Source organism: Girardinichthys multiradiatus, chromosome 17 (assembly GCF_021462225.1).
Source record: "Girardinichthys multiradiatus isolate DD_20200921_A chromosome 17, DD_fGirMul_XY1, whole genome shotgun sequence".
In the NCBI taxonomy this organism is placed as follows: Eukaryota; Metazoa; Chordata; class Actinopteri; order Cyprinodontiformes; family Goodeidae; genus Girardinichthys; species Girardinichthys multiradiatus.
Window position 1 is genome coordinate 11,255,917 of NC_061809.1, and position 11,920 is coordinate 11,267,836.

Below are 11,920 nucleotides of genomic sequence, written 5' to 3' on the forward strand. Positions count from 1 at the left end.
TCATGATAAAAATTTAACATTCATATATTTTAGATTCATTGCACACTAACTGAAATATTTCAGGTCTTTTATTGTCTTAATACGGATGATTTTGGCATACAGCTCATGAAAACCCAAAATTCCTATCTCACAAAATTAGCATATTTCATCCAACCAATAAAAAAGTGTTTTTAATACAAAAAACGTCAACCTTCAAATAATCATGTACAGTTATGCACTCAATACTTGGTCGGGAATCCTTTTGCAGAAATGACTGCTTCAATGCGGCGTGGCACGGAGGCAATCAGCCTGTGGCACTGCTGAGGTCTTATGGAGGCCCAGGATGCTTCGATAGCGGCCTTTAGCTCATCCAGAGTGTTGGGTCTTGAGTCTCTCAACGTTCTCTTCACAATATCCCACAGATTCTCTATGGGGTTCAGGTCAGGAGAGTTGGCAGGCCAATTGAGCACAGTGATACCATGGTCAGTAAACCATTTACCAGTGGTTTTGGCACTGTGAGCAGGTGCCAGGTCGTGCTGAAAAATGAAATCTTCATCTCCATAAAGCTTTTCAGCAGATGGAAGCATGAAGTGCTCCAAAATCTCCTGATAGCTAGCTGCATTGACCCTGCCCTTGATAAAACACAGTGGACCAACACCAGCAGCTGACACGGCACCCCAGACCATCACTGACTGTGGGTACTTGACACTGGACTTCTGGCATTTTGGCATTTCCTTCTCCCCAGTCTTCCTCCAGTCTCTGGCACCTTGATTTCCGAATGACATGCAGAATTTGCTTTCATCTGAAAAAAGTACTTTGGACCACTGAGCAACAGTCCAGTGCTGCTTCTCTGTAGCCCAGGTCTGGGGAATGCGGCACCTGTAGCCCATTTCCGGCACACGCCTGTGCACGGTGGCTCTGGATGTTTCTACTCCAAACTCAGTCCACTGCTTCCGCAGGTCCCCCAAGGTCTGGAATCGGCCCTTCTCCACAATCTTCCTCAGGGTCCGGTCACCTCTTCTCGTTGTGCAGCGTTTTCTGCCGCACTTTTTCCTTCCCACAGACTTCCCACTGAGGTGCCTTGATACAGCACTCTGGGAACAGCCTATTGGTTCAGAAATTTCTTTCTGTGTCTTACCCTCTTGCTTGAGGGTGTCAATAGTGGCCTTCTGGACAGCAGTCAGGTCGGCAGTCTTACCCATGATTGGGGTTTTGAGTGATGAACCAGGCTGGGAGTTTTAAAGGCCTCAGGAATCTTTTGCAGGTGTTTAGAGTTAACTCGTTGATTCAGATGATTAGGTTCATAGCTCGTTTAGAGACCCTTTTAATGATATGCTAAATTTGTGAGATAGGAATTTTGGGTTTTCATGAGCTGTATGCCAAAATCATCCGTATTAAGACAATAAAAGACCTGAAATATTTCAGTTAGTGTGCAATGAATCTAAAATATATGAATATTAATTTTTCATCATTACATTATGGAAAATAATGAACTTTATCACAATATGCTAATATTTTGAGAAGGACCAGTATAAGGGTACCGTGAAAACATACCAGTTGCTGTTTATGGATGCTTTTAATGCCATTTTACATTCAGGCAACAGTTTGGCCCTCCTGTTGCTTAAATGTACTGTTAAGGAAAAATAAAGTCACCCACCCCTGCATAATGTAGTTAATCTTACATGTTCTGGTCTCAGTAGATGTTTCAAACAAGAAGGATAATTGCTGGCACACCATCTCCAATTCCTGTGTAAATGATAATCCAATCCTGACAAGTTAACAGTTCAAACCGCTATGACATTTTTAAGACTTTTTAAGGCTGTGAAGTTTCGGCTTGGCCTCTTTCAGACAAGCTGTAACTTTAGGCTCCAGGTCCAATCATTCTGGATTTATACTAAATAAGGACAACAGGTGAGTTTACTACTACTACAGGTTATCCCTGTAAGGACAACAACATACTTTAACTTGCCATCTTTGGTTTTATTTATATACAAATCTGTTTGCAAAAGAAATAACTCATTCTCTGGTGTAAAGATGGATGCACCTGCTGGGGTAGAAGATCATAGAGGTTCTGTGTTGAATGTGACAGCTGGACAACAAAATATATATATTTTTTTAACCTAGCAGCATCATATTTGACCTTCCTTGGTCACCCAAAGAGTCTTAACTATCACATATCAGTTCATGTTTCTCTTAGTGTGGCCTCCCAGATCTTGCTTTTCCATCAGCACAGCTTTCTTCCCTAAATGCACTCTGACAGGTGGGAAGTGAGCTGTGGTGAAGGCCATGTTGCTGAAGCCCTCGATGAAGACCAGAGGCTTGTGAGTGTCCCGGAGCTGCTGTATCTTGGTGATGTTGGCCTCCATCAACAAGTGCGAATACACTTGAATCTCAGGGCTTGTGGTGCTTATGTCTTCTCTTTTGTCATATCTGTAGAATTGAAAAATTGTTAAAAGTTTGGGATGCATTTTATGAAATGATACAAAAACAGCATCTAAACTCATTGGTATAACCGATAAAGATTTGTAAAAAGCCTCAAAACAAACGATCCTGTAGCAAAATGTCACACTGCAAAAGCAATTAAAGGAAATCCGACATTTATTATAAGAGGCTGAGATAAATAGTTGTTTATTTCCTATAAAAAGAAAACACCTGAAGCCTTTTACTGAATAATTTACCTGCCATTCAAGTAGGTTTGTAGGAAAAAAGCAATTTGAGTGTTTCCTTGCAATAGAAATAGACCGTGACACAGGCTTATTTCTATTAGCTCCTCTTCAAAATGGGAAAAATAAGAAAACATGCCATTTTTACAAGGATGTGTGGTGATCTTTATAAGTCAAGAAATGGCTACAAGAAAGGAACTTAGTGGCTTGTTTCCTAGGGGTGTAAATATGACGACATGGGACTACTTTTTTTAGCTACTCTTCAAAATGGTAAAGGCAGGAGAACATGGCATCCAGGTTGATCTTCACTGTACATAGGGTCGGCCCAAGTTTCCTCTATTTCATGGTCAAAGCTCACAGTATAGAGAACAGCAATAAAGTTTTCAGTGTGAAATTTTCCTACGCCAATGAACGATGCATTTATTTGAATGCTTTTTACACATCTTCAGCAGGGGTGCCAATAACTGCAGGGCATTGTTTATGCAACACTTGCCTCCAGTTTTTGTTTTGCTCTAAGAAGCGTGACACTCCTGTCTCGGCAGCAAAGGTGTCAATGTGGACAAAGACATCTGGAGGGGAAAAAAGTGCATGTCTTTATTCACCGCATTAAAAATACAGACTTATTAATATAAGGAAAAAAATATTGTTAATGGCTTAAAGCTTGAGAAATTTTACAAATCATTAATGTTCCTGATAGTGTGAGAACCCACTGTGCAAAAACAACAGTCGTAAGTGATTCTGACCTGCTGTGGCTGCCAACAGCCTGTGTAGTTCCTGGATTCCTCTGCCTCCTGGGTAGTTATTGAGGGATACGTACAGGCAAACACTAGTGTACACTGAGTTGATCAACAGCTGGCCAACCACAACCGCAGAGCCAAGTTTGTACATCCAGGATTTCTGATAGTTGCACAAACTGAAGAAACAAAAAAATGACTGAAATAAAATAAAAGGGCAACGCTGTAAGAAAAAGCTGTTTTTCCTTCGTCTACAAGTTCAACTTGCATGAAAGAACAGCCACGTGCTGCTGCCAAATTGAGCACGGGGAACGTGTAAATGATAAAACGCAGCTCCTTGTGGGGCAGCAGCGAATAGATGAGGATGAAGCCAACTGTGGGGAGCAGCAGCAGCCTTATCCTCCTGTCGAGGAGGCCGAGAGGCACGAAGAGCAGCGTGCAGCCCAAGGCTCGAGGTAAGGCGGAGTAAAAATACCACAGAAACGGCAAGGTCTAATGGAGAGAGGAGTTAAGGAGAACTTTGGAGAGTAGAAAAAGATTGGGAGAAAAAACATTAGGTTTTGCATATTAAAACAGGATTAAAAAACTGCAAACAAATATGAGGCACTTTTTTCTTAAAAGGATATTCCCCAGTTGGAGCTTTTATTGAGAATAGTGTTGTACCACAACACCTGCCCCTCAGGCCACAAAAGCTTCCTCCAAAAGAAGCTGTCGACAGCCACCGTCAGAGCTGCAGAAAAGGATGCCAAAGCCATCCTTGTGGTTCAGTTTTATGCCGTTTTAGTAATAGAACAAATAGGACAAATCTGTTGGCACCCCTGATGTGAAAACAGATATTAATGTGGAAACACCTCGTGTCCACTGTTACAGTAGAGGACTTGTGATGCTGTGGGCTGTTTCCCTTCCAAAGAAGGTGCAATTAATGATGGACTTACTTTAAGTCTATCGGGGGTGCCAAAAGATTAGTCCGTCTCAGTAAACGCTGTAAATTCTGCACTCACTCAGAGCCAAGAGTCCAGCAGGAGCAGCATAGTAAATCAGCTGCAGCAGCCCCAGCCTCCTGCTCAGCAGCAACATCAGCAACATGAGGCCTAGCAAGATGCAGAGCTCAGACCGGATCACAATGATGACCAAGGCAGAGAGGCTGGTGAACCAGCCATGTTTCTGAGCCATCCAAGATGTGAATGCTACAAGAACTGGGAAAGCAATATTCCACTGATAAAGCAAAAGAATGTGACAAGATTCCTCCAGTAACAGTGTGTTATTAGTGCAGCTTACCTATCGGTAGTGCAAAGACATTAGGGAGTGTTCTCGTGCTGTAAAACATGAGGTGAAACTGGGAGGCACAGATCAGACAGAAAAGAACTGCAACTGTGGAGCCAAACTGCCTCCTCACCTCTTTCTGCATGTGCCAAAGAGCACCAATCACACACAATCCCAGCGAAGCTCGGGCTGCACAGGACACACATTAAAAATCTTTACGGAACATAGTGTTAGAGGCAGTTCAAAACAGTCATTGTCTGTTAATTTGCTTACCTATAAGCTGAGAGTAGAATTTTGGTGCCTCCAGCAGAGATGATAGAAAAACAAGCGGGGAGCAGAGCATTGAGAGGAACAGGGGTCCGAGAAAAGTCCGCGGCACAACTCCAGGGAATTCATGATGGTCATACTGGAAGACAGAAGCAGGATTTTCTACTTTCCAGCACACTGAAAAGATCAGTACCAGCACAAACTTTAACAGTGCAATGTGTATTTTACAGAATGAACGATTTTTTATTGCTTGCTTAGATGTTTCTGCTAGTGTTTAGATTTATTTAGAGATGCGCTGATAAGAATTTTATGGCTCCGGTTTTTGTAAAGCTTTGGCCTTCTGATGCGGATTTCAGCTAAATCTGATTTTGCTTTAAAAACTGGAGTATAAGAATATAATTGAAAAAATAGCCTTACTGCTGTGAGTGGTCATTCCTTATTTAGCTTACGAGCAAAGGTGCTTGTGCAGTATATTGTAATCCCAATATATTTAGCTTATTATATTATCTGGCATAATTGTGTACTTTAAAAACATCACTACCTTAATTAGACTGATAAGTGGGTTTCCTTTAGTTTCAGAACTGGATACAATACCAGATCAGTTCAGCATTCTTTCAGCTACTGGACTAGGAATGTGCAGCAACATGTGGGGGAGGGGAACTAAACTCTAGCCACTCTGGCACTTTTTATAGCTTCTCAGTAAAATAATTTTAAGCTGTATGACAATTTTACAGTTTTGAAACCATAATTTTTTAAAACCTCAGTGTGCCTTGATACCAGAAACCGACCCATGTTTACACTGTAAATTTTGATGCTTTGTATAAACCTGATCTATTTTAAGTTGAAATTTCAATTGCTTATTACTGAAATGTAAAATAATGCCCAAATATTATAATGAAAATATGACTATAACAACATCATAACAAAATTCGTTATTAAAAAAAGTATTTATCTTAATTGAACATGCTAAACGTGTAAATAATTAGCTATTTACGAAAAATGACTTATTTTAGTTGTACTTCAATTACACTCAAAATGGAGGTGGGAACTATAGGTGCTATCCAACATTTTTATTTTAGACCATTATTTTGTTGAAGCAATCGAGGATTAAAATTTATTTCACTTCCATTTATCACCTAAAACCTGTATTAGTGTTTGAGTTATCTCTCTTGTGCGCATGCGTGTGATTTACCTTCTACATCATCGAAAGCCTTCTTACCTTGTCAAAATCAAGTCTGTGGTACAGAATGTCGTGCGTCGCTTGTAAATTGAAGCTTTCTTCGACTTTAGTAAAAGGACACATGTATAAATGCAGGAAGCTCACAGAAATTAACAGAAGCAGCAGAAGCAGCTTGAAAACACTCGTCTTTTCCGCCATGACAGCTGGCGAGCCGAAACCTTTACTTCCGGTCGACACAGGAAACGGACGGAAACGTCGGTGACTGTTATCGGTGCTATACAAAAACGTGTTGAAACCGGTTTAAAATTATGATTAATGTTTATTTTAACATAAAAAAATATGTTTAAATAAAAAACAACTTCGCTCTCTAATATTTCCACGTGCGGGTGGACTTTATGTCCCGCTCGTGGCGGCTGGTGATTGGTTGCTTTAATGATTGACAAACCTTCTAACCAATTATTACAAGCCACAATCAAACTAGAGGCTGCATCATTTTTTCGACTACCGGCATGTAAATATTACTTAGCTGTGCTTTGCATAGATGCCGCTATCTTTCATTTAATGTTAGGAATAGCCAATATAAATGTACCCGGACCGTCGCAGCACTTTGTAGCTAGGTCTGTAAACCAGCTTGTGAAAATAGTGAAGCGTGCTCCTGTCATGAAAGCGTGATTGAATCTGTTTGGGTGAGAGATGGTGTCCTCCTGCGAGCCACAGCTGCGGCTTTTCTCTTGCTCCGTTATTCTTCTTTTACTTTTTCAAGCCAGCGACGCCAAGAGGGATTTAAAAAGCGCCTGCGTCACCTGCCAGCAAATCACCGAGAACTTCAACAAGGTCAGAGATATTTTACACCCAATCCTTCTTACATTGCCTTGCATAACTTGCCATGGAACCTTCTCCCATTATCACCAAAATCTTCACCATATTTTAAGTATTTGACCTGCACGAAGTGGTGCATAATTGTCAGGTGGAAGGATATCCATACATGCTTTACTATTTTATCTGAAATGAGGGGCACGCATTTGTATTCAGCCCCTTTTAGTCAGGTGTCCCTAAATAAAATTCAGCGCCAAAAACTGCTGTTAGAAGTTACCGTTCACCTTTACGTAAATACCTGCATCTGCATAAATGTAGCGTTTCTGTGAAGGCCTCCAGACGTTTGTTTGAGAAGATTAGTGAACAAATAGCATCACGAAGACCAAGGAACACAGCAGACTGGTCCAGGATGAAGTTTGGAGAAGAAAGAAGAAGAATCAGGATGAGGTTATTAACCAATGCCACAAGCCATGTGTGGTACACAACCATGTGGAAGAAGCCGTTCTGCTCAGATGAGACCAAAGTTTCACCGTTTTGGACTATATGTAAGAACCCTAAGTGTGAAGTAAAAATGACATGTCCTCCTATCAGCAAAACACAGAATTGGCAGCATTATATTGTGGGAATACGGGAAAGCTGTTCCAAGTTGATGAGAAGATACAAAATACGACACTGTGGAGTAGGTTCACCTTCCGGCAGAACAAAGGCCCCAAACAAACAGCCAGAGCTACTATGTCCACGGATGCTCTCCACCTGAGTTGACTTTGCTTGACTAATTTTGCAAAGAATGGCAAACATTTCCATCTGTAGTTGTGCAGATCTCCTGGAAACTAATCAACTAAATTTGCAACCGTAGCTACAGCAAAAGGTGGTTCTAATAAGTGTTTACTCAGGGAGGGGTTGAATTTAAAAATCAGAAACTATGTTTCATTTTCCTTCTACTTCACAATTATGTACTACTTTGTGGTGGTCTATCACATAGAAACCTAATAAAATGCATTGATGTTTATAGTTATAATAGACCAAGTGGCAATAGGTTCAATAGTATCAAGGCACTTTAATTTTTCATTTTTACATAGTCGAAACATCTTGGGTTTGTGGTTTTCTTTTCCTTAGGGTTTTGACAGAACAGCAAAGCAGAACTTCGGTGGGGGCAATACAGCCTGGGAGGAGAGGAAACTGTCCAAGTATGAGAAGAGGTGAGACAGACCCAGATCATCCTGTCCCCTCAACCCGTAGGTCAACCTGTCACAGAGCTTTTTGACCGTGGCAGTGGAAGCTTATCAAAGTTTGAGATAAGCATGAAAAGTAAAGAACCTTTACCTGCTCCCGTGTCGTACCTCCCAGCTTCCTTTTCGTCTGTACCCGGTTTTCTTATATATATCTATATATGTCTGTCTTCCTGCAGTGAGATTCGACTGATGGAGATCCTGGAGGATCTGTGTGAGAGCAGCAGCTTCGAGTGCAACCGCATGGTGGAGGAACACGAGGAGCACTTTGAGACTTGGTGGTTTAAAAAGTGGGTGTCCAGCGAGCTTTTGAAAGCGATAGATTGACAGAGAAATTCTCAGTGAGTCTAAGCTGATACTTAGAAAGTCTTAAGTTAGTATGTCAGTTGTGGCACTAGGTCATCTATGGAGTTTTGGAGATCCTTTTGTGCCTGAGTTATTTCTAGATTAGGGTTAAATGGCTTAAAAACTACCAAGGTTCTTTTAAATAGAGTTTTTAGCAGTATTCCCCCAACAATTACATGTATATTTCTATATTCAGTGAAGTTCATCTTGTCTTATTTCATCCGCTTCTGCAATACAGGAAAACCAAACATCCTGATCTGCATAAATGGTTCTGCATAGACACCATCAAGGTTTGCTGTCCAAAGGGAACATTTGGGCCTGACTGCAATGGTAAGAAACTGTCCCTATAAACTCAGAAAAACTAGATCTGGCTATAAAAGCCGTAATATTTGGCATCCCCGATAATTGTTTTTGTTTTTTTTTCTGTTCCTGAAGCTTGCATAGGGGGCTCAGAGAGGCCGTGTCATGGAAACGGAGTGTGTGACGGCGACGGGACTCGCGGAGGCAACGGGAAATGCAGCTGCGACCACGCCTATAAGGGGGAGTTCTGCTTAGACTGCATCGACGGGCATTTCAGTGAAGTCAGGAACGACACCTTCTCTCTGTGCTCAGGTAAACTTTAAGCTAACTTTACCATGAAGAGACACGGCTGAATAAATACATTAATGATTTGGGGCTTACGTCCCCTCACAGAGTGCCACTCGTCTTGTAAGACCTGCACCGGAGCAACCAATCAGGACTGCGACGAGTGCAAGGAAGGCTGGGAAAAGGACAACCAAAAAGCTTGTGTCGGTAGGAGGAACACAGCCACAAATGTCAATGGATTTTTTTTGGAATATTACTTCATACACAGAAAGGAAGAAAATTAAAACCTGCTTTTGTGCAGCACACGACTAATAGTTGTCCTGTTAACTGATTCCCTTACCTAAGCTGTGGATCTAGACATCTCAAGACATTTGGGGGTAACGGCAAACATGTGGAAGAAGGTGATCTTGTCAGATGAGACCAAGCTCGAACTTTTTGACTTAAATGCAAAACACTTCATATCAGAACACACCATCCGCATGGTGAAACACAGTGGAGGCAGCATCATGGTGTGGAGATGCTTCTCTTCAGTAGGGAGGCAGCTGTAATTTCAGGGAACAGGTTGTCCTTACAAAGTATTTAGAACTGAATACAAATACACACCAGATTTTTCAGGTTTTTACATGTACAAAATGATGAGAAATGTGTATCATCACACCCCCCCCCCCCCCCCCCCCCCCCCCCCCTTACATGATGCTGTGCTTTGTAGTTAAAAAAAGTGAAAAATATATATTTTTTTATAGCTGCAGCAAAGGATAAAATGTTAGATACTGATGAGAATGTACGAGGGTCCTAATAATATTTTTTTAAATCATACAATGACTTGCATACCGTTTCATTCTAAGGAAATACTAACATTGTACGGTTACATGTTTTAAAACTGCTACATTTGTGCTCTTCTTTGGTTGAATGATCTGCAGATGTGAACGAGTGTGCCAAAGATTCTTCTCCATGCAACGAGGATCAATACTGTCTTAATAGTGAGGGCTCCTACTCCTGCAAGGGTAAGGAGATGTTCAGTTTACTATTAGTTTCCACAGATTAAAGGGAAAATGAACACAATGTTTTTCTACCTTTACAGCAGCTGAACACAGATTTCATTTGCTTTGATTGTACTTTCTATCTAATAATTTGTTTTTACTCTGTCACAGCTTGTGACAACGCCTGCACGGGTTGCACTGGAGCTGGTCCTGATGAGTGCCAAGCTTGTGCCCAAGGGTACCAGGATGTAGAAGGAACCTGCACAGGTAGGATGGAAATATGTCTCAGCCTGTTGCAGTTTTCTTACTTGGTTGGTTCTTATGTGTTTAGGCTTCGTGATTCGGCTAAATAGACCCTGAGCAGGTGGGTGGAGATGCATTCAGTGTGAATTTCAGTAGACTATAAACGATTGTAAAAAGATCTGTACAACCATTTGAACAGACTATCAGTATTGGCACTTGACTGAGTGGGAGCCTTCAACTATTCTTTTATTTACTTATTTGTTTACTGCATTGTAGCTGTACCTTAATGTTTAGGACCATTGTAGATGTATTGCCTACTCCGCCAGGCGGCTAATACCAACATCATTATCCCATGAGGTTATTAAGAAGAAACTCCTCAATAACAGACTATATTAACTGTGGGATTTATTAAGACCAGCCATTCTGTTTCTATTGAATTTAAGAGGGAAACTAGCCACCAGGTGCTGCTAAGAGTTGAGTAGGAACTCCTCTATATACCATAGTATTGTAGAGTCAAATCTCAGTGACCCAGAACACAATAGCTAACAAAACAGAGAAACAAAGAAATAAATCAATATGTTGCAATGGCCTAGTCAAAGTCCAGACCTCAACTTGCTTAAAATGCTGTGGCTGAACCTTGAGAATGATATCATTATTGTCAGTCATGGAAATCTTTTCTTGCCTATTACTGTAAGAAACTATTGAGGCCTGCTCTGCAAATCCCTATAGGTTAAATCACTTAACTTTGCAAACACACTGTAACCTCTAAAACCTGGTTTGTTTGAGGCTGCTGGATTAATTTTCCCTGTTGAACAATAACTTTCTTCTCATTAATTGTCTAATCTGTTTTTTAGATTCATGCAATAGATACCTATTTCTTATTGGTGTACTTGTTTTCTAGATATTGACGAATGTTCACAGTCTGAGCCTGCGTGTCTGAAGGAGCACCAGGAGTGTGTCAACAATAAAGGCAGCTTCATCTGCATCTGTGCCAGTGGCTATGAGGAGAAAGATGGCGAGTGTGTCCAACAGAGCGGTGAGGATGCCTGCATTAAATACCCAGTTACACCATGCATTGATGTCGGCATATGTAGAGAGCACTTTTCTCACTATTATTCTATGCCTCCTTTGACTTTAGATGCAGTAGAGGAGTCTGAAGCATCAGAGATGACTTCAGGTGCACATAGGGAGCTCTGATGTCTAAACTGGAACCAGTATCTCATGATTTGTTTTCTTTTAACCTTCATCGTCTGCTTTCAAACCCCACTATGATGTTTTCCAGCAATGGAACAAGACAGAAACAGGACATTTATGCTGTCTATGTGCCGCAGTTCATTTGTTGTTTTTAATAATGAAAAGTATTTCAATAAAAGTGGATTATGTTCAATTCATCGTGATTCTGTGTTAACTAACATAAGGAGTTTTACATTTTTTAACTTGTAGAATCAAGCAAGTTTAATTGTAGCGCCTGAGGTATTGTTGTGTCGCAGTGATTTGTAATGACCACATGGTGGCAGTGTTGTCTTTTGAAATGTGTCTCCTAAGCGCTCACTGGAAAGGGGCTTATTGAAGCTGAAAGTAGGTTTCAATGACTTGGGATTGCCACACGGTGGCAGTGTTTGCTGTTGAAATGTGG

The 11,920-nt window shown here is 41.0% G+C and overlaps 2 protein-coding genes across 2 annotated transcripts; one reads left to right on the forward strand and one right to left on the reverse strand.

The window, feature by feature from the left end:
- Nucleotides 1–1,938: 1,938 nt before the first annotated feature.
- Nucleotides 1,939–6,398, reverse strand: alg12 (ALG12 alpha-1,6-mannosyltransferase). Its single transcript, XM_047390519.1, is given in 10 exon segments — nt 1,939–2,197; nt 2,199–2,409; nt 3,136–3,211; nt 3,386–3,555; nt 3,645–3,868; nt 4,003–4,106; nt 4,378–4,572; nt 4,655–4,828; nt 4,913–5,045; nt 6,126–6,398. Coding segments are annotated over 10 exon segments (1,482 nt in total). The 5' UTR covers nt 6,285–6,398; the 3' UTR covers nt 1,939–2,161.
- A 191-nt stretch (nt 6,399–6,589) lies between these two features.
- On the forward strand, nt 6,590–11,671 carry creld2 (cysteine-rich with EGF-like domains 2). Its single transcript, XM_047390520.1, has 10 exons — nt 6,590–6,920; nt 8,019–8,101; nt 8,311–8,421; nt 8,715–8,806; nt 8,912–9,088; nt 9,170–9,268; nt 9,982–10,065; nt 10,213–10,308; nt 11,186–11,320; nt 11,423–11,671. The coding sequence occupies exons 1-10, from the start codon at nt 6,780–6,782 to the stop codon at nt 11,479–11,481; spliced, it is 1,077 nt and encodes a 358-aa protein (XP_047246476.1). The 5' UTR covers nt 6,590–6,779; the 3' UTR covers nt 11,482–11,671.
- The last annotated feature ends 249 nt before the right edge of the window (nt 11,672–11,920 follow it).

Coding starts and splice junctions, on each gene's coding strand:
- creld2 (XM_047390520.1), top strand. CDS start 6,780: ATGGTGTCCTCCTGCGAGCCACAGCTGCGGCTTTTCTCTTGCTCCGTT. Junction 9,089..9,169: donor CACCTTCTCTCTGTGCTCAG/GTAAACTTTAAG, acceptor GTCCCCTCACAG/AGTGCCACTCGTCTTGTAAG. Junction 10,066..10,212: donor GGGCTCCTACTCCTGCAAGG/GTAAGGAGATGT, acceptor ACTCTGTCACAG/CTTGTGACAACGCCTGCACG.